Source organism: Drechmeria coniospora, chromosome 03 (genome assembly GCF_001625195.1).
Source record: "Drechmeria coniospora strain ARSEF 6962 chromosome 03, whole genome shotgun sequence".
NCBI lineage: Eukaryota > Fungi > Ascomycota > Sordariomycetes > Hypocreales > Ophiocordycipitaceae > Drechmeria > Drechmeria coniospora.
Window position 1 is genome coordinate 1,669,190 of NC_054391.1, and position 23,135 is coordinate 1,692,324.

Here is a 23,135-nt window from a genome sequence, read left to right on the forward strand (position 1 = left end):
AAATGACAGATGACGCTTGATGAGAATGAGAATGCCGTACTCCCATGGCGACGCGTGGACAACAGTTGCGGCGTACGCACACAAGATTGCAGTTGCAAGTTGGCTGGGTCGAGACTTCCTTAACGCGAGTGACGCCATCCATGGGTCATGGCCGCAGAAACAACGGCCGTGCTCCCACAGTTGGTATCAGGCACTGCCCGTACCGCGCCGCGCTGGACGGTACTGCACTGGACGGCATCGGGCTGGACGTCATTACAGTGAATGGCACTGCACTGTACAGTCCTGAACTTGCCTGTATTGCCCTGTACTGATCCGAGGTTGGTGATAGAAGTGCTGCACTGCTCTGTGCTGCACTGTGCTCGACACTCCCATACAACTGGAGGCGCCAAGCAATGGGCACTCTCCCGTGGAGGAAGCCTGCACACGTACGTACTCGTCCATTCATCTCTCTGTTCCGACCGGACCCTGCGGCACTCGTCCCGTGCCGTCAGTTGTAGCCAGAGTGCGGGCGGCAAGTTGGGTATGGCCGCTGGTTGATGACGTGACGAGCTAATATCTTTCCACGCCTGCGCGTTCTCGGTTCTCCTGCATGCCGTGTGCAACACCAAATATCTCGTATTCGCACGGTGTAAGCTCGACAGGGTGAACATGGGATCGTCACTTTCACGGTTTCGGCATGCGGGAGGACAGGCATGGGAGATTCGATGAAAGATGTGGATTCCCAAATCCATCAGCACAACTTGTCATGATGCGGAGGGACACAAGGTCAAAGAGTCGACTTTAATCATCGAAGGGTGTCATGTCGGCCGTTGCATGTTTTCTTCGTCGTGAAATGAAACTGAATGCCTCGGGCAAGGTAAAATTTTCCCTGCCCACCCCCGAATCAGCGAAGCCTGTGGTAGCAGCTTTCCACAAGCCAGCTGGACTTGCAACCAAAAATACTGATGTCGAGCGCCCCTCCGGGTACAGACAGCTCAAACTCGTCCGACCCCATTTTTTCCATTCGCTTCGCCATCCTCGTTCCATGCATCCTCTTTCCCAAGCATCCGCTTTCCCAAGCATCCGCTTTCCCAAGCATCCGCTTTCCCAAGCCGGTCCCATCCTACTCCTTAATCTCCCTGTGAGCTGCGAGCTCGGATGCAAAAGGATGCATCGCCGAATGGTTGCCGCCGCTGCTGGCGACGGACTGGAAGCTTGTCCGGGTCGTGTCCGGTAGCACAGGGCTCAGTGGCGGCTGGGACCATCGCGGGTCCGAGGATGCGGCTCCGTAAGAGCTCCCCAGCGACGATGGGTTGTCCGAGGCAGGTCGTGGCAGGCGCTTGTCTTGCAAAGGCGGTTGGTAGTGCTGCCAGTCGCCGGGGAGCTCGACCGGCGCGACTCGCGGCTCGTCCTTGGGCGCAGGAGGCGGTGGTACCGGAGCAGGCGCCGGGGGAGGTGGCGTCGAGTGCTCGCTCGACGGTTGCTGGTACGGAGTCGGGGCATAGTACGGCTCCGATGCTCTGTCGAAGGGCGACGGCATGCGTGGGCTTGTCGGTCCCGAGACGTACACGTCCTGCGGCCACGGGTCCGCATTCGGGTTCGGCAGCATGTTCGAGTTCGCCCGTCGAGGTCCAAACTTGGACCGGTCGTTGGGGTTGTAGGTCTTGAGCTTGCCGTTCTCCATCATGGCGTGAAGGACGCCGGCATCGAGAAGCTCGGCCTTTTTGATGATCCGCTGCACCATCTCCCTGCTCGCGGCCTTGAGCTGCGTCTTGACGAAGCCGACCATGGCGATGTTGCACTTGATCTCGATGTCCTCGCGCAGGTAGAGGCCATCGGCAGGCGCGCCGAGGGCCTCGAGGCCGATCTCGCGCGCCTCGGGAAGCTCGATGCCCGGCTGGTTGCCGGCGATGCGGTACTTGTTGCGCAGGTCGACGTTCATGGGCGCCTTGATTATGGTGTGCGTCTGCAGGCCCCAGGGCATGTCGTGGAAGCAGCCGGTGAAGGTGATGAGGCCGGAGCCGGCCTTGCCGAGACCGGGGATGTACTGGATGCGCTCGACGATCTCGTACCAGGTGCTGTAGTATTCGTCGGCGGCGGCATCGCGCGGCGCGGGGATCGGTCGGTGCTCGAGCACGAGCGGGTTGAGGGTGATGACTTCGCTGTGCGCGTGGAGGATGTCGATGGCGAGCTGGCGGGGGATGAAGCCCGGAATGGGTGTCACGACGGTGAAGACATCCTTTTTGCGAAGCATCCTGCCGTCTCGCCGCTCTTTCTGCGGCTGCGGCAGCGCTGCGGCAGCGATGCACTCGACGACGAGGAAGGCGAAAAAGAAGGGAGGGAGGGAGGGGAGGGAGGCAGGGGGGGGGGGGACGATGGCGGCAGAGGTCAGAAGAGCGGAGGCCAGAGAAGGCGAGGAGAGGCGAGAGGGGCAGAGAGGAGGGAGTCAGGAGAGGAGAGGGGGGACACGTCGTTGGCTAGGCGCGGTTGAATTTTCGCGTCGCGGTCGAGCGGTGAGCCTTGCTGAGAGCTATCTCGTTCGTCTCGATGGTGAAATTTCCCGGCTTCTGCACTCGTTGGGATCCGAAACAGCAAGCGGGAACTTGCGATGCACGGAGACACGGAGAGGATGCGGGTAATACCTATGAATGTGACGGTGACATGCGCGTGCCAAGGATATCGACAGTCCTTGGCAAGGCGAGGTGCGACGATGCCAGTGCTGGTAAAGGTACTGCACAGGTTACTCCTATTGCTGTGCTATCCGTGCGTGTACGAGTACTTATTTTTCCCAGCCTCCCTCCCCCAAGGATCACCAGAGGACCATGCTGCCCCCTGCTGCCAGGCTGATGGACAGCTGGGCTGGGGCCACCGGCGGCTAGCGGGACAGGCCATGCCTATTTTTACCCACCCGGCGCTGTGCTTTGGTGGTTCATCACCTCAACGTCCGCTGGCTGGTGCGTCAGCGGCCCTGCTTCCCGGGCTAGTACCTTGGTGGGTGTGCGTTACACTTCAGCACTTGTTCTAGCGTGAATATTGAACTGCCGTACTGGTACTTGCATGTACATGTAGGCGTAATTCGCCCCGCGCTCGTTGGTAACCGAAGGGAGCCAAGTACTGCACTATGCTACTGTCACTGCTAATATCGGTACCGAGCCGCATGTACAAGTAGGTACATGTACCGGAAATACTTGTACTGCAGGTACAGTAGATGCCTGGTGGATGGGTGCCGCTCGATGGCCCACTCCTTGCAGTCCTCCGTACAAGGGCATGTATAAGTAGTCCGGAGTGCTCGCCATCGTGCAGGTATTGCAGGCACAGGTTCGCTTCGTTGACGTTCATGCTCATTACCTATACTGTACGGAGTACGCCGTACCCCACGCTCTCGGGGTGCAGCAAGTGCCTACCTGTAAGTGTACAATGCATGTAGTTCGTCAGTAAGTACTCCGTACCTTCGAGCCCATTGCGGGTAAACCACCAAGTATCAGCCAGGTACATGAGCATGCACTCGGATAGGTGCCGCCTGCATGCACCATCAGGACCTGGACTCTACTTACTTACTGCACATGCAACCACTGTACGGAGTATTACGGAGTACGGAGAACTTGCACCCGAGTTGGGGTGGCCCGTAATATTATTACGCCAGAACCCGGCCTGTCCGCCAGTGTCCATCCAGTGGCAAGTGCCGGTGACGCGCCAAGTGCGACATGCAGTTGACGTCAGCCCACCCCCGCCTTAGCCCACCCGGCGACGCATTATCCCGTTTCATCCGTTTTCATTCGCCTGGCCGGCCTCTTCGGGATGCCAGCGTCTTGACGTCGTGCTTCACTGGCCGGACCGTCGGCTCACGTCCTCCCCCATTCGATGCATTCGCCCATCCCCGATCGCCTTTCCTTCTTTCTCTCTCGGTAGGTGGCACGACATCGTCATTTCTCGTCCTCCCCCATTTCACTCGCCATCGCCATCGTCGCCATCATTGTCATCATCGTCACCATCATCGTCGTCGTCATCATCATCATCATCATCATCATCATCGCACCCGTCATCGTTCTACCATTCCCCCAAGCGCCGAGCAAACGACCAGGTCTCGATCCTTTCTTCCTGCGCCGTCACGAGCACTATGCGCCTTCTCGCCGTCCTCTCCACCGCCGTTCTCGCCGGTGCCATCGTCCTCCCCAGCGTGCCGCTCGCGCCCAAGGGCCGGCGGCAGAGCCCCTTCGGTCTCCTCGATCCGGGCTCGGGGCAGGACGACGATGCTTTCTGGGGCAGCAACGCGCCATCTGAGAAATCCTTCGTCTCCGGCCTCGACGAAGCGACCGGCCGCGAGACGCTCAAGGCCGCCTTTGACAAGCTCGCGTCGACGCTCGCTCTCGACGGCAAAGATGACCACCCCCGTCTGACCATCTACGAGCTCATCCATCGCAGCGAGCACACGACAAAGTTTGCCAAGCTCGTCGACGACCACCCGAGCATCGTCGAGCTGCTTAAGAGCACAAAGGCCAATCACACCCTCTTTGTGCCGACCAACGAGGCCTTTGACCACGTGCCAGCGCACGACAAGCCCAGCAAGGAGTTTGTCGAGAGCATCCTCAAGTACCACGTCGGCATCGGCATCTACCCGGCGCGCCGGATCCTCAGCACCCACACGCTGCCGACGGCACTGGACGAGAAGCTGCTCGGTGGCGAGCCGCAGCGTCTCCGGACCAGCATCGGCTTCCGCGGCGTCACCATAAACTTTTACAGCAAGGTGGTCGTCGCCAACATTGTACGTCTCCGCCGTCTAGGCCGCGCGACCCAACCCACCGCCAGCGCTTGCTCCCTTTGTTGTTTCTTGCCTCCTTTCCCGTCCGTTTGTTTGCTTGTTCGCTTGTTTGCTTGTCTGCTTGTGCGCTTGCGTGTTTGTCTGATTCTCCCGTCGCTCACGCCGCTGCGATTCTAGGAAGCGACCAATGGCATCATCCACGCCGTCGACCACATTCTCGTCCCCCCGCCCTACGCCGGCCGCATCATCACCCTCCTGCCGGGCCAGTTCTCGACGCTTCTGCTGGCGTACGAGAAGACGGAGTTTGTCAAGTACATCCACGGCGTCACCCTCGTCGGCAGCACCGTCTTCGCCCCCAGCAACGACGCCTTCAAGCGACTCGGCATCCGGGCCAATGCCTTCCTCTTCAACACGGAAAAGGGTGTCCGGTACCTCAAGGCGCTGCTCAAGTACCACATCTCGCCAAACGCGACGCTCTACAGCGATGCCTACTACGACAAGACAGGCGGCAAGGACGTCGGCGCTTCTGAGCGGGAACACTACGACCTCCCGACCCTCCTCTCTCGCGCGCGCGTCAGCGTCGACATTTCCCGATGGGCCGGCTTCTCCGCCATGGTGGTCAACGGCTTCGTCGGTGTCTCGGTCCGCGATGGGCTGGCCAAGAACGGCGTGATCCAGATGCTCGACAAGGTACTGATCCCAGCCCACAAGCATCGGCACGACGGCAAGTCTGCCGACGTGGACGAAATTGACGTCGAGGAGCTGATGGAGAGACTGGACCCCTACCTGGAGGAGCATGCTCTGCCTGGCGAGCTTTGATGGGCCAATGGAAAGGCTGATATGGAAGGGCGCCGATGCCCTTGAAAGTCACCCCACTCCTTTATGTTGAACTGAATACTAGCTTGCAAGCCACTCGAATTGATATGTTTTTGTCTCTTTGCCGACTTACGGGCAAGTTCGAGCCAGGTCCGCATGCGTGAATGGATGCTTCCTGATCCTGTTGGCGCAACCGAAGGCTGCGCCGCATCGACCGCTGGTAGACACTGTGGAAGGCAATGTCGCGGCACAACGGGCCAAGTGTACATGACCTCCTGATCATGAATATATATTCGACTGCCGGCAATCATAGCTGTCTCGGGAAGTAATTGTGGCGGTAGATATCCAAAGTGTACGTCTCCGATTACTGTCAGTCGAGGCACATTGGGAATATGTCAGCTAGGTCCATATACGTTATGAATGCTTTCGTCAAAGAGCGCCGTTTCTTTCCTCCTCCGTCCTTTTTACCATGAGCTCAGTCGGCTCGATATATCTATACATAATTACGCCGCAGAGCCTAGCCCTCGAACTGACACTGCTGTCATTCTTCAGGTAATCCCGTGCTGCACTCAGTGGCTCGTAAATCGATTGTCGCTTTGGTTACCCCTAGAGCTGCATGGACAAACCATGGAGCGAGGTGGCAGCGATATCGAGGCAAGTTCGATGGATCTCGTGGAAAAAGCTACCGTGACAAGCACTTCTGCTCACGAACACGCCTGCGTAGGCGGAAAACGTTGTTACACTTGCAGGTAACTGAAAGGGAAGTGACCTATCTTGATCGTCTAGCGCATATTGTTCGTCCAGGCCCATCAGATATGTGCCGGATAGGTTCAGATACGTTGTTCATGTATTCATTTACGCGAGCTGTTTTCTCCCTCTTTTGTTGCCATGAACTGACTCAACTAGCCGTATGTAATGTACGTTACTCCGCAGAGCCTAGCCATCGAATTGCAACTGTCGTCATGCTTGCAAATAATCACCTGCCACACTCGGTGGCTCGCAAGTCCTGCATCATCTCCTTCTCAGAGTACCCCTAGAACAGTGCTGACGAATCATGGATGGTTAGAGATACTTGGCAAAAACCATCGTGGAATGAGTCATACCTATTTCAGAGGATTATCATCTTTCTAATACATCTAACATGGTCGTGTGCTTGGTCACGCAGCTCAAAGGAAAAAATTCAAAGTGAATTTTGTTCAATTAACCATTCCGTATTTGTTGCGAGGCAAAATTACCAACACCCGTAGCCACTCGCCCTCGTCTTTGATATCAAAGCCTGTTACCCTAGAGCCTTGCTCGCTTGTCCGTCATTGTCATTTGCTGGTAATCTCCGGTAAAAGACTGCTGCGTGTTCGAATTAGGGTACCAATTCTTCCAGATAAAATTCTTCGTAAATTCAGCGGCCCATTGTGGATTCCTTGCAGCTCGTGCAGCATCCCAATTTGAATCATTTGTCAATCCATTGACATTTTCTGGTCCGACCACCTGCAGAGAAGGGGCTGGGGAGGCGAGCGCTACTCCCGCTGCAAGGCCACAATAAGGGAAGCCGGACAGTGCACGATGTGCTGTTGCTATTGCTCGTAGAGGAATTATCGTAGCTTTCGATATTAAGATTTAGGTATTGCGATAGATGGAGGGGAATAAACCGGATTGATAGTCGGTTCAATAAATGGTAAACTGGGTGAGTGTAGAGAGAGGAGCTTGGGTAGAAGGCGATGGGCTGCTATAGATAAGTATTGTCATGCTATTATCGGCTAGTAGGCAATTCCGGACTATGGTATCACTCAATATATTGAAAGATACGCTGACTGCGCCCTGCCACTGCATTAAGTGCAAGCACACATACTCCGTGGAGAACTGCAACTTATTCATCCCAAAATGTAGCAGGGGCATTATTAAAACTTGATAGGCCAACAGCATACCATATTATCTAGCAGATGGGATATCTCAAACAAGGCTAAATCAGAAAATAGCGTTTGGCTAGAAGACTTTTAACAATACACCAAGACATATTATGCAAATACCTACTGAGCTTGTACATATTAGGTTCCCAATGGGTATTACGGAGTAATAGTATTAATACATACTAGAACGGACGGTCTAGGATCTACAGTATTATACTTGGCACTTACATGCAGATACCCCAGACCCACCCTGCAATATGCACCCAGTCCTCCGATCTAGTTCTTTATGAGAGCTGATACTGTACCGAAGCATCAACACGCTGCATAAATGGTCAAACACACTAGAGGCGCCGCAGCCGTTCCTTCTTCGTCAGATGATTCCGCACTTGCGGCAAGTTTCATCCGACTAGCTGGTCGTCATTACCAAGATTGAAAGTGATAGGCGTCAGAACGTAATATGAGGGTGAGAGACTACTAAATTTCCCAACACAATGCACCACCATCAGTCATCTGGCGTGTAAGGATGCACGGCCATTGTCGGTCTTTCGCATCGTATTATTTGTGCCAGCCCATCTTTCTTTTGGGGTAACTTTTGATTAAAAGCGAAGCAAATAGTACCGCCATTTTGGCGGATTGGTAGTTGTGACGGGAGGAACCAAGACCCGAAGCAGTTTCCATCATTCCGAGTGAAAGTAAAGTACTTCGCGCTCACAGCGCAGTTCAGTACGAGTACGAAATAATCATGCACGGTCTCTAGCCGGTGTCACCTGTGTAACTCCGATCATCCTCTATTATTACACGTTACGAGGAAACAGCAATAGGAGGCCTGGGATTTCGTCCCTCCTTGGTGCTTCGGATTTACTCTAGTGAAACTTGTAAAAACACTCATAACTTCAGACACACTCGTACCTAAGCGCGAGTATTCCTAAACTGCAACCCTGTAGTTAGCGCAGTATGAGGTCGCATATATCATCTTTGAGCTGTTACATTCATACTGTATAAATTGTAAAAGCAGAAAAAACAATGCCCATCCTCGTCCCTGAGCGTAGTTATCAATTCCGCAGCAGGCTTACAACTGCCAACGCAGTACAAAGACGAATATAACGGAGTACTGCGTAGCTAGCTAGCTGCATTTCGAGACTCTGCGCTGGAGCGTTTTACTCTCCATCTTGCGTTACTGTCGAGAGGGAAGTGCATGGCATTAGGTGTAATATGAGCCCAGACGGAGCTAGCACTGAAGTATATCATCCATAGCATTCACGGCCTTCTTCACGACCTAAAACGGGAGCTACTGCCTATTGTTATAGCGATGGATGCGATGAATACGTTGCAATACAACGGCCATCTCCCCACTGTCGTCTCCCTACGCCGCTCCCTTGAGCACAAGGAAATATACAATTAATACTTTTTCTCTGCTCTTTTTAATTATATTCGATTACTCTACTAGTTATAAATAATGGGAATCGCTAGCTATAAATACTCCATCATACGAAAAAAGGATACAAAGATTTAAATGTAGTACACCAGTTACGGCCGATAAGACACGGACGTAATTGGCATCGGATCGGACTTCCAGTCAACAAGTACTTCCTACTTACTGGCACGCTAGTCAACCATCATCAATTGGTCGGAGTACTGCTGGACCTGATTCTCGTCATAAACCGGTACCGGAGGCACTTCCGACTCAGAGTTGCTGGGAGTAGCCTGTGAATTCAGCGGAGCAGGAGGCCCGTAGGTGTTGAACCTAGCAGGAGCGCTATTACCAGTACCCGGGGGAAAGTAGGCAGCGGGAGGGTTATAGTTGTTGATTTGGCTAGGGTAGTTGATTTGACCAGGGTTAATGTAGTTGCGATTATTATATGGCTCCTTGTATTGAGTATCCGGGGTGCCTTGGAACTGGGCAGGGGCAGCGAGCGCCAGTGCAGCGGCGAAGACTACAGTAAGAGCAGCGGAGTATTGCATAGTATAACGTAATGTATGGTATTGTTGAAGGGATAAGATGTTGCAAGGGGAATTAAGTCGTCCAAGTTTGTGTATGGGTATTGGTATTCTGGATAGATTGAAGTAGATAAATTGTTAGTTAATGGATTGGTTGGTAGATGGCTTAATATACAAAAAGGACAACTGATGGAAGGAATGTATTGGTATAATAGTCTGTTGGATAGATTGCAAACTGGTTGTAAGTAACAAGAGAAGGTCGAACAGGAGGGGATAGGCAGCTATAGATATAATCATAACATTATCGGTCGGCAGGCAATTCCGGACTATAGCCTCGCTGTACTAATAGAAAACTCTTGCTGCGCCTTGTTAACGCTATATACATAAAACCTGCCCAGGGGGACATTGTGTGAAACTGTTACGTACGAAACGATAATCTCTGTTTACCTACAAATATAGTGGATGGCTTGCATTCAACGAGGCTAGTACAATAGCAATAGGCTAGATGACTTTTAGTGCAACTAACTAATAGATTGCTAACTGTTAAATACTATTAGGTACGGAATACTCGTGCTAGAACGGGCGGTCGCAGCCTCCATAGCACTACGGAGTACTCCGACAGTACATGTGTACTCGTATGTGCAAGCAGATAACCTATAAGGTGCGACACGCAGATGTAGCAAGACCTGATACTGCGCCAAAACTTAATGGCGCTACAAAACACACCAGAGGCGTCGCGGCCGTCTCATTATTCGCCGGAATATGAACTATATACCGCTAGCTGGGATTACTATGGCTATTGCTGTATTGAGAAAATATGTACTAAATACTTGTTTGAAGTTGGGTAAACATAATGCATCTCCGTTTGCATAGTCCGCAGCAATATAATGCATCTCCGTTTGCATAGTCCGCAGCAATATATTTCTATCGTCCGGTTAGCGCCAGCCTGTGTTGGTCGGTAGGGACTTGAGTCGATACACTAATTACTATACGGTACGACCGTTTCACTAGAACGATAGGCATATAGTACAAATCCCGAAGCAGGCTTTATTACTCTGAGAAATTGTCCTAGTATATAAGCGATATTCAGTCGGCTTACAATTCCAACATACTCATAGTCTATACTGTAGAGGCAATAAGCGTCCAAGTCATACTATTGCATAAAGTAGCCGTCTAATGTACTATCTCTTGCCCTTATCGGCCGTCTATATCCCTCTGTACATACGATAAGGTAGAGGCCTAGACAGAGGGTTTCGTTTTTCTTCCATTTTTTTTACCTACTAACATATTCGTCCCCGGTAGAGCTTCTAAAGACGTGTATAACTATTGCCATACTCGTTCCTACGTATTGTTGTTTAATTGCTACGTTAGTACTCCGTTGCTAGCGCGGTACGAGCAGAGATATATGCCCTGTCTCCCTATGCTGCTCCGATAAGCACAGGATAGTATACAAATAACGGGGGCATTTGTATACTCGGTATTACTATAAATATCAATTTATTACTGTAGTATCTATAAAGAATAGGAATCGCTTGTCATAATTGCTCAATAATACAAAAGAAGAGCGGGAAAGTTAACAATACGCCGTTACGGCCGATTGGAAACCACCGTTGCAGGCTTCAACAAGGTCCCCCTACTTACTAGCACACTAGTCAACCATCATCAATTGGTCGGAGTATTGCTGGACCTGGTTCTCGTCATAAACCGGCACCGGAGGCACTTCCGACTCAGAGTTGCTGGGAGTAGCCTGTGAATTCAGCGGAGCAGGAGGTCCGTAAGTGTTAAACCTAGCAGGAGCGCTATTACCAGCACCCGGGGGGAAGTAGGCAGCGGGAGGGTTATAGTTGTTGATTTGACTAGGGTAGTTGATTTGACCAGGGTTAATGTAGTTGCGATTATTATATGGCTCCTTGTATTGAGTATCCGGAGTGCCTTGGAACTGGGCAGGGGCAGCGAGCGCCAGTCCAGCCGCAAGAGCTACGATGAGGGAAGCCGTATATTGCATAATGTATTGTTGGTATTGCCCGGAGAGGAGTTTTTGTAGTTTTCGATATTAAGGGTTGGGTATTGCAATACTCCGTAGATAGGTATGGTATTCTGGACGGGGGGGAATGTATTGGTTTGTAGTCTGTTGGATAGATTGCAACCTGGTTGAGTTGTATGTAATGAGAGGAGGTCGAATAGGAGGGGATGGGCCGCTATATATATATATAGTCATAACAATATCGGTCAGCAGGCAATTCCAGACTATAGCCTCGCTGTACTAATAGAAAACTCTTGCTACACTGTATTAATGCCATATATATAAAACCTGCCCAATGGGAAACTAAGTGAAACTGTACGTACGAAACGGCAATTTCTGTTTACCTACTAATATAGTGGATGGCTTGTGTTCAATGAGGCTAGTATAATAGCAATAGGCTAAATGACTTTTAGTAAAACTAACTAATGGAAAATCAACTGTAAGATAATACAAGGTACGGAGCACCCGTACTAGAACGGGCGGTCGCAGCCTCTTTAGTACTACGGAGTACTCTAACAGTACATAGGTATGTACTGGTATGTACAAGCAGATACCCCATACGATGCAACGCGCAGGTGTACTAATCTGCGCCAAAACAGATTAGTGCTGCGAAACACATTAGAGGCGCTACGGCTGTTTTATCCTTCGCTAGAGAATGAACTATATACGGCCAGCTGGGATTATGATGGCTATCGCTGTATTAATAAAACATGTCCTAAATACTTGTTTGAAGTTGGGTGGAACATAATGTATCATCTGCTTGCGTAGTCTGCGGCTTCGGTAGGCCATGGCCAATATATTCCTATCGTCCGGCTAGCGCCAGCCTGTATTGGTCGGTAGGGACTTCAGTTGACACTAATTATTATACGGCACGGCCATAATAGGCATATAATGCAAATCCCGAAGCAGGCTTTATTGTTCCGAGAGATTGTCCTACTACATAAGGGATATTCGGTCGGCCTACCATTCCAAGATACTCATAGTCTATAGAGGCAATAAGCGTCCAGGTCAAACTAATGCATAAAGTAGCCATCTAAAGTACCATCTCTTGCCTTTATCGGCCGTCCATATTCCTAACAGAGGGCTTTGTCTTTCTTCTATTTTTCACCAATATATTCGTCTCTAGTAGAGCTTCCAAAGACATATATATAACTATTGCCATACTCGTTCCTACGCGTTATTGTTTAATTACTACGTTAGCAGTCCGTTGCTAGCGCAGTGCGAGCAGAGACATACAGTATGCCCTATCTCCTTATGCCGCTCCAATAAGCAAGGGATAGTTCACAAATAACAGGGGCTTTCTTATACTCAGTATTGCCATAAATATCAATTTATTACTATAGCATCTATAGAGAATAGGAATCGCTTGTCATAATTGCTCAATCATACAAAAGAAAGGCGCGAAAATTAAAAGTACAACACGCCGTTACGGCCGATTGGAAACCGCCGTTATAGGCTTCAACAAGGCCCCCCTACTTGCTGGTACGCTAGTCAACCATCATCATTTGGTCGGAGTACTGCTGGACCTGGTTCTCGTCGTAAACCGGCACCGGAGGCACTTCCGACTCAGAGTTGCTGGGAGTAGCCTGTAAATTCAGCGGAGCAGGAGGCCCGTAAGTATTGAACCGAGCAGGAGCGGCACCCGGGGGAAAGTAGGCAGCGGGAGGGTTATAGTTGTTGATTTGACCAGGGTTAATGTAGTTGCGATTATTGTATGGCTCCTTGTATTGAGTATCCGGAGTGCCTTGGAACTGGGCAGGAGCAGCAAGCGCCAGTGCAGCGGCAAAGACTATAGCAAGAGCGGCAGAGTATTGCATAATGTAACGTAATATATAGTATTGTTGAAGGAGATAAAGTTATTGCGAGGGGAATTAAGTCGTCTAAGTTTGTGTATGGGTATTGGTATTCTGGATAGATTGAAGTAGATGAATCGTTGGTTGCTGGATTGGTTGGTAGATGGCTTGATATATGAAAGGGACAACCGATGGAAGGAACAATGGCTGGATATATATAGTTAAGCCATCATCGGCAGACAAGGCTTCCAAAGGATAACCTGGTGATGTCGAAACAGACTCCTGCTGCGCCCCGTATGGGCGATCTATACTGGGGACGCTCCGTTGCAAATACTACGGTACGGCTTTGATCTCAAACGACACTACTGGTAATGGAGTCTGACTTGCGGAAAGGGGAACGACGAGGGCGGTGCGCTAGAGAATTGGCGCAATCAGCATTGTCAGAATTGAAACGAAACGCAACAACAGCGCTACTAGTCTAGTCGTGCTTACTAGGCGTGCCTACTTGCCTCCTTAAAGGCCCTACTTATCCATTGCCTGCTGGGAGTAACTAATATAAATGCCTGGTAGGAGTGGCGCCTTCTGGAAGCGCCCGCTGGAATTACCCGTCAAGTAAGTGGAAGTCCCTGCCAAAAGCATCAACTTGAACCTTCTAGGAGCGACCTATAGGCTCACTTGAAGGCCCCAACAAAAACACTGCATCTGTACCTGCCTAGTACTGCAGAAGTGCCTGCTACGTCGGAGTCTGTCGCGACGTGTAGCATCCATTAAGCACACGCAGTATGGCACCCATTCTTGCGGTCCGTTTGGGGTGACAAAGACTCTGGTAGACGCAAGTGTACTCACTGGAAGGAATACCTCCAGAAGCACCTACAGGAATATTAGGAGTCCCTACTAGGAGTCCCTACTGGGTGTCCCTAATGCAACAAGATATTACCATGTACTGGGGTGTCACCAACTAGAAGTACCTTAGTACTTGTACCGTGCTCCGTTCTAGCATCACTGTCACACGCTACTCCGTACTGGTCTGCAAGTTCTTTGACGCCGCAACGGAGCCGTTTCATGGATGTTATGCGAGCAAGTACTTGTACTCCGTACGTGTACTACGTACTGTACACCTACAGTACAGTACATGTACTTAGGTACTATGCGACAAACAGGCACTAGCGGTTGTACCAAACCTCCTACTAGCATCAGCGACTAGCAACAGCAGCTAGCAACAGCGACTAGCAACAGCTACTATGTAGCATGTAGCAACATGTACTAAAATTTCTGCCAGAAACCTCGGTATACCTCCACTAGAAACCCCCTACTAGAAACCCCTGGGGTATTCCGCACTAGGAACCAGTACCAAGTCACCTAGGTAGCTCATGGCCTATACCTCCATGCCTCTTGCAACTAATACTCCATACGGCGAGCTTGCTACACTACTAATGCAGTAAGGACACGGCGCCGAAACGTCAGCTAGGCGCGCCGTCAAATACCGTTCAACGCTTCGGCGAAACCGTGAGGTATTTGCGGCAGTGCACCTACTTTGGCGGTTGAGCAATGCTTGACGATGGATCCAACTCATTCCCGAGTTCAAATGCAGATGCCGTGCGGCCTCTGCACATTCGCTGTCCGCGACGAGTAGCGGCCAGGAAGGGTCCGCGTCCTCATCCACCACTTTTGGGCCATTGTCCGACAACGTCCATTTTCAAAGTCTTCACCGTCATCTCTCGTACCATCATCGCATCCTTTGCGCCCGCCCGCCATTGGCCTCGCAAGATCCGTAGGTGCGCAAGCACGCGTACGTGGCACTCTTGACGTCCATCACTGCGTTCAATTATCGACCCATTTCCTGCCCAGTTCGTCTGCGCATTCTTTCCTTGTCCGACGGCCCTTGCACCAGCACGCTCGCAGGCCGTCTTCCATGCAGTCAACACCATGGCGGTTCCCCTCTCACAATCGACTGACATGCCCGCCGTGCTACGCATCGCCTTCCAGAGAAAATGGACAAGGCAATATTTGACGCAATAAACACACTTGTGCACATGTACCCTGCACTGTATGGTCCGTCTACTGGTGATGGGATCGTGCGAAGCGCAGCCCGTATTCCGTGCTCGTGCTCGTATTTCGCACCGAGTACTCCGTATTCTATACTGCAATTATTACGCCGTACTGCATCTGCATCTGCTGCTACTTAGGCACATATTACTACCTTAGGTATGCCGTAGTTGTACATGTGCTTGCAGGTAATGAGAGTGCTGTAATACTTGCTCTACCCCGCTCCGTCCGCCTCCACTGCGCAGTCCGGGCGGTGCTCAGGGAGCAATCCACCACGAACCACCACTCAGATAGTGCCAGGTAGGCGCAAAACATGTCCTTACCATGGTTCAAGTATTTGCCACTCCATAAAAGCAAGCAAAGTGACTTCAAACGGGATAGATGCTTTGGGCTGCCCACTGTACCCAATGCAATGCCCACCACCGACTCGTCGGCCAGTGCTGCGCCATCCAGGCGGTGCTGAGGGAACAATCCACCACCTAGTGTGCCTAGGTAGGTACCTACTAATACCTAGTAGTCAGGTTCCTTCAGTAAGTGGAAACGTGACATGATCGCCGGCCAAGTATCTTTTACACGTCAACAAGGGGGGAAAGTGACTTCGAGCGGGAGAGACACCTTCGCCGCCCACTGTACTTACAACTTACGGAGCACCGACGCACCGTCAAACGCAGCCTCCGGATTCGCCGGTGCCGACACGAAGGTAGGTACTCCGTACATGCTGGGTACGAAGTGTGAGAGCAGAGGTACTTGCTGGTGCGCCGAGCTCGCCGCGTCGCCTCTTGTACACGTACGGGACCTGCACACGTGTACGAGTACCTTGTACGGACGGGTACCGCTCCGCTAGTCGTCGACCCAGCGACCTTGGGCCAAGCTGGAGAGAGCACAGTGGGAGAAGTCAAAACTGGCGCACTCGTCCACTGCCCCTGGACACCACCCCAGGCGCGCCCACCATACTGTGTGCGTGCTGTCGTGCACGGCTTCGGCTGGCGAAAGGGGCGGCCATGGCCAAACCTTGTACTCCACAATCTGGCGCTGCAACGGCAGTTTCCTGCGAATAGTCCTACCGAGCACGGTAAGTCTCAGCACGCAGCTCGAAGCTCTGCCGCCCATGAGTGGTCGACGAAACGAAAGGCGGCATTCCCGTGGATCTCCCTCCCCGCCCTCCAGGGATGAAACACGGCCGTCGATGGCGACGGCTACAACGTATAAAGTGTAGACACCCAGTCGGCCGAACCCATCCCCCGTTCCCTTGCCATTCATTTTCAATCGTCCTTTGTTTCTTTCGTCATCTGCCCAACGCATCCCTAGCGGACGCATCACATTCATTCGACACTCGTTGCCGCTCCAGTCCTTCTTTTTCACCCCCTATTTCTTCGTTCTAATTCCAAAATCACCATGAAGCATACCGCCGCCGTCGTTGGCCTTCTCGCCTCCCTCGCTCTCGCCGGACCCGTCACGCCGATCCCTCAAGCGGCCAGCGTCACGTCCTCGACGAGCAGCGCCAAGTTCCCGTCGCGCGTCACGCCCATTCCCGTCCCGGCCGTCGTCAAGCAGCAGGCGCCGGGATCCCCGGCCGAGGCCCACTTTCCTCCCGGCATCACCCCGCTGCCCGCCGCTCCGACGCCGGCCGGCCGATTCGGTTCCGCCGTCTCCGCCATCCCCAACGTCTCGCAGTACGTTGTCGAGAACCAGGCAAAGCACTTTTCCCACCTCTACCCCAGCGAGCCCCTCAGCCACGAGAAGACGGCCGAGCCTCCGTCCTCCTCGATCAGCGGCGACGCCGAGGACGCCTTCTTCGGTTCTCCGCAGCTCCAGATTCCCCTCGGCTCCGTCCCCCACCCATACGCCGAGTCGGAGGGCAAGGTCCGTCACTTCAACCGCGAAGGGCCGGTCGCGGCCCCCAAGGGTCCCGTGGGCCCTACCGGCCACGAATGAGGCTCGCCCGCGTCTGCGTTTTTCCGCACCCGCACGAGGGAGGAGGACTTGTCGTTTTGTCGCCTTTGACTTGATGTTCAGCGAGTTGGCGTTCTAGGCTTCGTTCCGAAAGGCTGGTCCTTTTCTTCTTGCCAAGATGGAGACCGTGTTTCAGGGTCCACGAACGTAAGAATAATGTTTCACATACATAAACAGTTACATAAACATAAATCAATAATGCACATTCAACCCCCAACTTGCGTCCGTCCATTCATCCTGTCTGCAGGTATGTGTTGTATCTTTGTCCTCCTGGCAGCGGCCACTTTAGCGAGTCGCACGGGAGGCACGCACGGCTGATCAGAGTCCGTCGGCTGCCTTCCGAAAACACCCCTTGTCGCATGCCGCGCGACCGTCGCATTTTTCTACTGCTCACAGGCCAACAACAATCGTCGCAGGAAACGGGAGCCGTTGCCGCCCCAGCCGCGTCGTTTGCGGCGACAGAAAATAATCCATCACAATCTCACCATCTCATTCCGGCACCTAGTCTCCTCCCCTGATCTGAGCCGTCATAGATTCATGCGCCTCCTGACTGCCGTGGTCGAGGATGTGCGCTCCGCGCTCGTGGCATTGACACCCTGCGTTGCCGGCAGCAAGGCGCCGCCGTTGGGGGGCGGCGGCACCTTTCCCTTCAACGTGAGATTCCCGACCGGCGACAGGGTCGAGTTCCCAAACGTCGGGAACTCGCTGTCCGTCAACTGCGGCGTCACCAGCACAGTCTCGACCTCCACCTTGAGGCTCGAGGGAGTGTCGACGACGCTGCCGTCATGCTGCAGAGGATGGAGTCAGTCCCACGCTCAGCTGCAGGTTCGAATGGGCAGGGGACATGTGGAGCGAGGAGTGAGGAGCAGAGACCAGGGGAGCAGGGACGGGGAACGACAAACGTACCTTGACAACCCTGGCGCCGAGCAGCTCGACGATGGACTCTCCCGTCACCGCGCCGGAAGCCACGGCGTCTTGGAGCACGTCGTCAAGGGGAAGCCCGGCCGTGAGCCGGCCGTCCTCGGGCAGGTTGACGACGGCGAGGCTTGACGCCTTCTTGTGGCCGTAGTAAATCTCGATCTGGCACGGCTTGGGCAGCTGGGCGCGATCGACGCCAACCTGGGCAAAGAAGCGCCAGTAGGGCAGCGCATCGTCGCGTCGCTGGACCAGGCCCCGCCGACGGGTGGCGGCGCGGTTTCCGTACTGGCGGTTGATGAGTGCCGTTGCGTCCCGGCGCATCTGATCGGCCGACTTGGACCAGTACTCGAGCCCCGAGTAGGAGTAGCCGAAGCCTCTCATGGATCCGACGGTCTGCGTCGTGTGGAAGTCTCCGGTGCTGCTCTCGAACGGCGCCATGGGAGATTCGTTGGAGATGATGGTTCCTGCCGGAGACGAAAAGCGGGCGAAGCCGTAGTAGGTGTTGTGGAAGATGGCTTCGGCGGGGCGGATCGCCTGCCAGTACGCCCACAGCCTGTCGACGTTGGTGTGGTGCAGCATGCTTCAGACGTCCACCCGAGTCAGCTTGAGCCAATCCGGTAGACGAGGGATAGGCGAGGCCGAGAAGCGCTCACAAGAGAGGGTCAAAGCCGGCCAGGTCGGGGTTGGTAAACTGCTGGCCGCAGGTGGCGTCGGTGTGGACGACGTTGTGCAGGTTCTCGAGACCGTAGGCGCTGCCGGCCGAGACGAACTGCGAAAAGGTCCTGGAACGGGCGAATGAATCGTACTGGGGGGCAAAGGGGGGTTAGCAGGGACACGGAGCGGAACGAGAGCGACCGAAGCTGGCTTCGCAAGCGGATGATGCCTACCGTCCAGGCGCGCAGGTTCCGCTGGGAGAGGTAGGCGTTGGCGGTAGCAGGGTAGCTCTGTCCGGCAAAGCTGCAGCGTAGGATGCGGGCTCGGTTGAAGGCGTCAAATCGGCCGTACTGGCCGTTCAGGACCTGCTGGGGAATGCGGTACGTGTACAGCGGATTGTTGACCAACTGCCACGCGATGCCATTTCCGCTAGGGACGTTCACCCAGACCGTCTGCGTCGTCGTCGAGGAGGGAACCGTTGAATCAGCCGCCCAATCCCAGTAGGGGGACCGGAGCAGCTCGGCGGCCGTCTTGTATTCCGCCTGTCGGCTTGGAGGGTAGCGCAGGGCGATGCGCCTCGCCGTGTCGACGAGGATTTGCTATCGCCTGTCAGCATTTGCTCTCCGGGAACGTCGATGTAAACAAGGGGCGGGAAGAAAATGCAAAGGGAAAGGGGGGGAAGAAAGGGGACGAAGGTGGAGGAACGAGGGAGAAGGGGCAAGAAAGAGGAAGAAAGCGTGGTGAGCAGGGATGAGGAATGGTAGAAGGGGCGACGGAGAAAGGATGGATAATTTGCTCCTGCCGCACGAACCTCGAAAAGAATAATGTACGCCCGATGCCAGGCGACAAACATGGATTCCTGCTCACGCATTCACCGTCAGCATCGACCCGTCGCTCGATCGCCATGGCGAACCCACGCCGTGCGGACAATATCCCGTCCATCCTCGAAAGTTCGTCTGGCGCCCCGAGCCGTTCCACTCAATAAAAGGCGCTCCGTGGATGCCTGGAGAGCTCGGGTCAGCAGCAGAGTCGAGGATAGGGTTGCGTCTGCGTCGCGCCCTTCTCGTCTTCGGCGTCGGGGGCGAGGACTTGCCCGAAACTTGAAAGTACGACAGCGGGTCTGTGTAGCTCGTTTGCTGCATCTCATTGAGCGCCTGGATGTAGAGGTCCCTGCGACGACGAGAATGGTCAGCCGGTGTCCCTTGGCATCTTTCTCTCCCGCCCCCTCTCGGATCTCTCGGCGACTGCGGACAACCGGCACCAGCATACCACTGAGCTCCGGAGGCGGCCAAGACGTTGATGTCCTGCCTCAGGCTGGGGTTCCAGGACGCCGGGGGCACGACGCCCGTGATGGGATACGCCACCGTCTGCGCAAGCGCGAGAGAGGCTGTGTCGAGCAGCCAAGCGCCGACGACGACTAGTTCGGGACGCATCGTGATGGGTAAAAGGCTCGTCAAGCTGGGAAGCCAAGGTCATTCAGAAGCCGACGGCAAGCTACCAGCCAACGCAACTCGGTCACAAAGGAACCTTGATCTTAGGAAGGGCCTTGACACAGCCGGTGGCAGGTCGGAATCGGTGAATATATACTTGATTCCCATGCCGTTCTCATGAGCAATCTTCCAACGGCAGATTCGTTGCTGGATCCAGTCCGACTCTTGTCCGGCACGCGAAGCCGAGGCTAGTCCGAGCTGCAACGATGGGAGACTCCATTCGCGATGGATGGCCCGGCGAATATAGCAGAGGTCGACCAGGCCCATCCTCCAGGCTCCTCCTTCCCCTTGCGGTGCGTGATGATCGGCCGAGGCCACATGGCCGTGTGACCGCATCAGCATGGCCTGTCTCGAAGGTAGCGTCAACGTGCCAGGCGGGAAAGAGAGGTACGACAAAACGTACGAGCGTCGACGGCTCGGCAACCGTGAGGGCAGGACGAGTCCGGGAGCTTCTGCTTCCTGCTCTGCGAATCTGCGGCTGTGCAAAGGCTGCTAGTGCCATGCACATGCAATGCAGCTTGCCTGCGGCTGATTCCTTCCAACAGCGCGGGGAGGCAGGCAGAGACACAGGCGGGCATGCGAGCATGCGAGCATGCGAACAAAGAATGGCCACGCATGCATGGAGTCGCACATTGCGGGCTGAAAAACATGTCTTGTCGGGGCTCGAGAGAGGAGGTGGAATCCTCGGTGGGATGGGGAATGCTTGCTGGTTCGCCGCACGACGAGTGAGTTGTCGACTCTCGGAGCAATGAGGGGTTTCCGGCATATCGAGGCAGCTGCGTCATTCACCATTCACCATTTTACGCCACGAGGTACGGTAAGTGCACATATGCGTGTAAGAGAATACTCCCGGCAGCTAGAGATCGAGGACTGCGACGTTGTTTGATGCTACTCTGGCGCGCTTGGTCCTGTCAGCCGGCTGAGAGTTTTCAGCCTTGCCGCGGCCAATTTTGATCCTTTGGGGCTTGCGATTTCCTGTACCACCTGGCCGACCCATCATGAAGTGAGAAGGAGCAACAATGTGTAGGTCCTTTACATGCAGGTTAGAGACTTATTATAGCTCGATCGGTATTCGTCGACAGTTTGTACTGCTGCTATTTACGACCTCATCGACTCGGTGTCTTGCCGACGACGCCGCAACCGACATCGGAGTGGGGTCGGGATCTAGTGGGGCGATCCTGCGATCACGTAGCGCGTGTTACCTGAGACATGCAGTGAGTGCTTGTGCCTGTACAGCACGGTACCGCCGTCGCATGTACAAGCCTGTAACGTGCGCGTATCTATACATCTGCGGCCGCGAGGTGCACAGCTACAAAGTCGTACTGGTACCGCGCATGCACATGTACGGTACATATCGGTAGTCCACACAGTGCCTCGATTTAGCTGTAGCGCTGCCCACACACGGTGAGTCGACAAAAGTGACGACTCAGCTTTGGTGGCGCCACTCGTACAAATTGAATCGACATTTTTGCCACCCCGCTGTACGCTTACTCCTTTACCACATTCCCATCTCCTGCCTACTGTCAAGGCTGGCTGATACTAGAGCCTTCGTCTGGAGTTCTCGTTGTTTGCTTGCCCACTTGCTCGACACGCCAGCTTCCATGGGCCGTTCAGGCTACGCAGTGACAGTTACAGACTGGTACTGGGGGCAGGGATTTGGGGTCCGGCTGGCGGACAAGTGCTAATTCCTCGTTTCGTTGGTATGCAAGGCACAGGACCGAGGCCGATGAGTTGGACGCATCCGTCTGCGGATACGAGTCGGGTAAGACGACGGATGGGCTGAAAGGAATATAACTCTACAACGTAGACATGTCCGTACAAGACCATGCCAGTGCATCCGACGTGATTCATACTTCATCCGCTACGACACAGTGCACAGGCATGTACAACCAGGCGTACGCAGGCAAACGTGCAACTCTACTCGTAACCCTAGCGTTCCGGCTGCAGACGCAGGCGTGCATGTGAGGATTCTCATAGGATAGCAATTTTCGTATTGGTAGGTAGTCGTAATACTGACAGAATCCTTCACTATTGCTCCCCATACTGTGCGGAAGCAACTCGTTCACCTTTGGCAAGTTGTTGCAAGGGAAGGGACACGGTCTGCCATTGGCTGTCCAGGGCCGAAGCAAGTCCAAGGTACAGATAATAACATGGACGCATATGTGCCGAAGCATATGTATGTTTTCACGCATGGGCGCGTCGACGTTCCGCAAAGTAGTCAAATCACCCACTATTATTATGCTCGCAAGCCCAAACACGAGCATGGAGTAAATACACCGACGCACAAGTACGCAAAGGGCACTTGCTTGCCAAAGATGGGTTATCGATGTAAACGGCAACTGAAAGCTGTCTCCTTCTACACCTACATGCCCGTCTTCTCACAAGGTCCTTCCACGAAGCTGCCAGCACGACAGCAAGGACCACCACGACGGGCACCGGGTTAGGCAGGTGCAAGCAAATTCACGGCCAGTTCCTTTATTGGGTCTTGTTCCTTCGACCGACGCGTGGCCGCCGTTGACATGTAGCTACTCCTAGACGGCAGCTCGAACCTTTGACCCAGCAGCCGATTCGTTTCGTGTAACGTGATGTTCGTATGCAGTCATCACACATGTACGCTTCCATGTCGTCGTTCTAGCGTCACACAGAGACATGCAAGTAATACCTACCAGTTGCTCGAGGGCGTGCGTGCTTCCTCTGTGTTGGGTGTACACTTACGACACCAACCAACTCCGCCCCTAGCCGTGCCGTGTTTCACCCTTTTTTCCCCACACCCGATGCCACCTTTGCCATCTCGGCTCCTGTCATGCCCCATCTCCCATGCCCCTACACCTGCATTCTGCATCCTTACACCTCAACAGTGCC

General features: G+C 53.8%; 8 protein-coding genes across 8 annotated transcripts; 2 read left to right on the forward strand and 6 right to left on the reverse strand.

Annotated features, from left to right (window-relative positions):
• Positions 1 to 1,102: 1,102 nt before the first annotated feature.
• On the reverse strand, positions 1,103 to 2,233 carry DCS_06324 (uncharacterized protein; the record flags this gene model as incomplete). Its single annotated transcript, XM_040803614.1, has 1 exon — positions 1,103 to 2,233. One exon carries the CDS (start codon positions 2,231 to 2,233, stop codon positions 1,103 to 1,105), a length of 1,131 nt encoding a protein of 376 aa, XP_040653718.1.
• A 1,863-nt stretch (positions 2,234 to 4,096) lies between these two features.
• DCS_06325 (fasciclin domain family protein) lies at positions 4,097 to 5,557 on the forward strand (the record flags this gene model as incomplete). Its single annotated transcript, XM_040803615.1, has 2 exons — positions 4,097 to 4,741; positions 4,916 to 5,557. 2 exons carry the CDS (start codon positions 4,097 to 4,099, stop codon positions 5,555 to 5,557), a joined length of 1,287 nt encoding a protein of 428 aa, XP_040653719.1.
• A 3,506-nt stretch (positions 5,558 to 9,063) lies between these two features.
• Positions 9,064 to 9,420, reverse strand: DCS_06326 (uncharacterized protein; the record flags this gene model as incomplete). The annotated part of the gene is made up of 1 exon (XM_040803616.1): positions 9,064 to 9,420. The coding sequence occupies one exon, from the start codon at positions 9,418 to 9,420 to the stop codon at positions 9,064 to 9,066; it is 357 nt and encodes a 118-aa protein (XP_040653720.1).
• A 1,624-nt stretch (positions 9,421 to 11,044) lies between these two features.
• On the reverse strand, positions 11,045 to 11,401 carry DCS_06327 (uncharacterized protein; the record flags this gene model as incomplete). Its single annotated transcript, XM_040803617.1, has 1 exon — positions 11,045 to 11,401. One exon carries the CDS (start codon positions 11,399 to 11,401, stop codon positions 11,045 to 11,047), a length of 357 nt encoding a protein of 118 aa, XP_040653721.1.
• Positions 11,402 to 12,906: 1,505 nt separating this feature from the next.
• On the reverse strand, positions 12,907 to 13,236 carry DCS_06328 (uncharacterized protein; the record flags this gene model as incomplete). The annotated part of the gene is made up of 1 exon (XM_040803618.1): positions 12,907 to 13,236. One exon carries the CDS (start codon positions 13,234 to 13,236, stop codon positions 12,907 to 12,909), a length of 330 nt encoding a protein of 109 aa, XP_040653722.1.
• Positions 13,237 to 16,653: 3,417 nt separating this feature from the next.
• Positions 16,654 to 17,193, forward strand: DCS_06329 (uncharacterized protein; the record flags this gene model as incomplete). Its single annotated transcript, XM_040803619.1, has 1 exon — positions 16,654 to 17,193. One exon carries the CDS (start codon positions 16,654 to 16,656, stop codon positions 17,191 to 17,193), a length of 540 nt encoding a protein of 179 aa, XP_040653723.1.
• A 545-nt stretch (positions 17,194 to 17,738) lies between these two features.
• DCS_06330 (uncharacterized protein) lies at positions 17,739 to 20,216 on the reverse strand (the record flags this gene model as incomplete). The annotated part of the gene is made up of 6 exons (XM_040803620.1): positions 17,739 to 17,999; positions 18,118 to 18,709; positions 18,783 to 18,934; positions 19,017 to 19,382; positions 19,595 to 19,642; positions 19,701 to 20,216. The coding sequence occupies 6 exons, from the start codon at positions 20,214 to 20,216 to the stop codon at positions 17,739 to 17,741; spliced, it is 1,935 nt and encodes a 644-aa protein (XP_040653724.1).
• Positions 20,217 to 20,255: 39 nt separating this feature from the next.
• DCS_06331 (uncharacterized protein) lies at positions 20,256 to 20,615 on the reverse strand (the record flags this gene model as incomplete). Its single annotated transcript, XM_040803621.1, has 1 exon — positions 20,256 to 20,615. The coding sequence occupies one exon, from the start codon at positions 20,613 to 20,615 to the stop codon at positions 20,256 to 20,258; it is 360 nt and encodes a 119-aa protein (XP_040653725.1).
• Between the last annotated feature and the right edge of the window lie 2,520 nt (positions 20,616 to 23,135).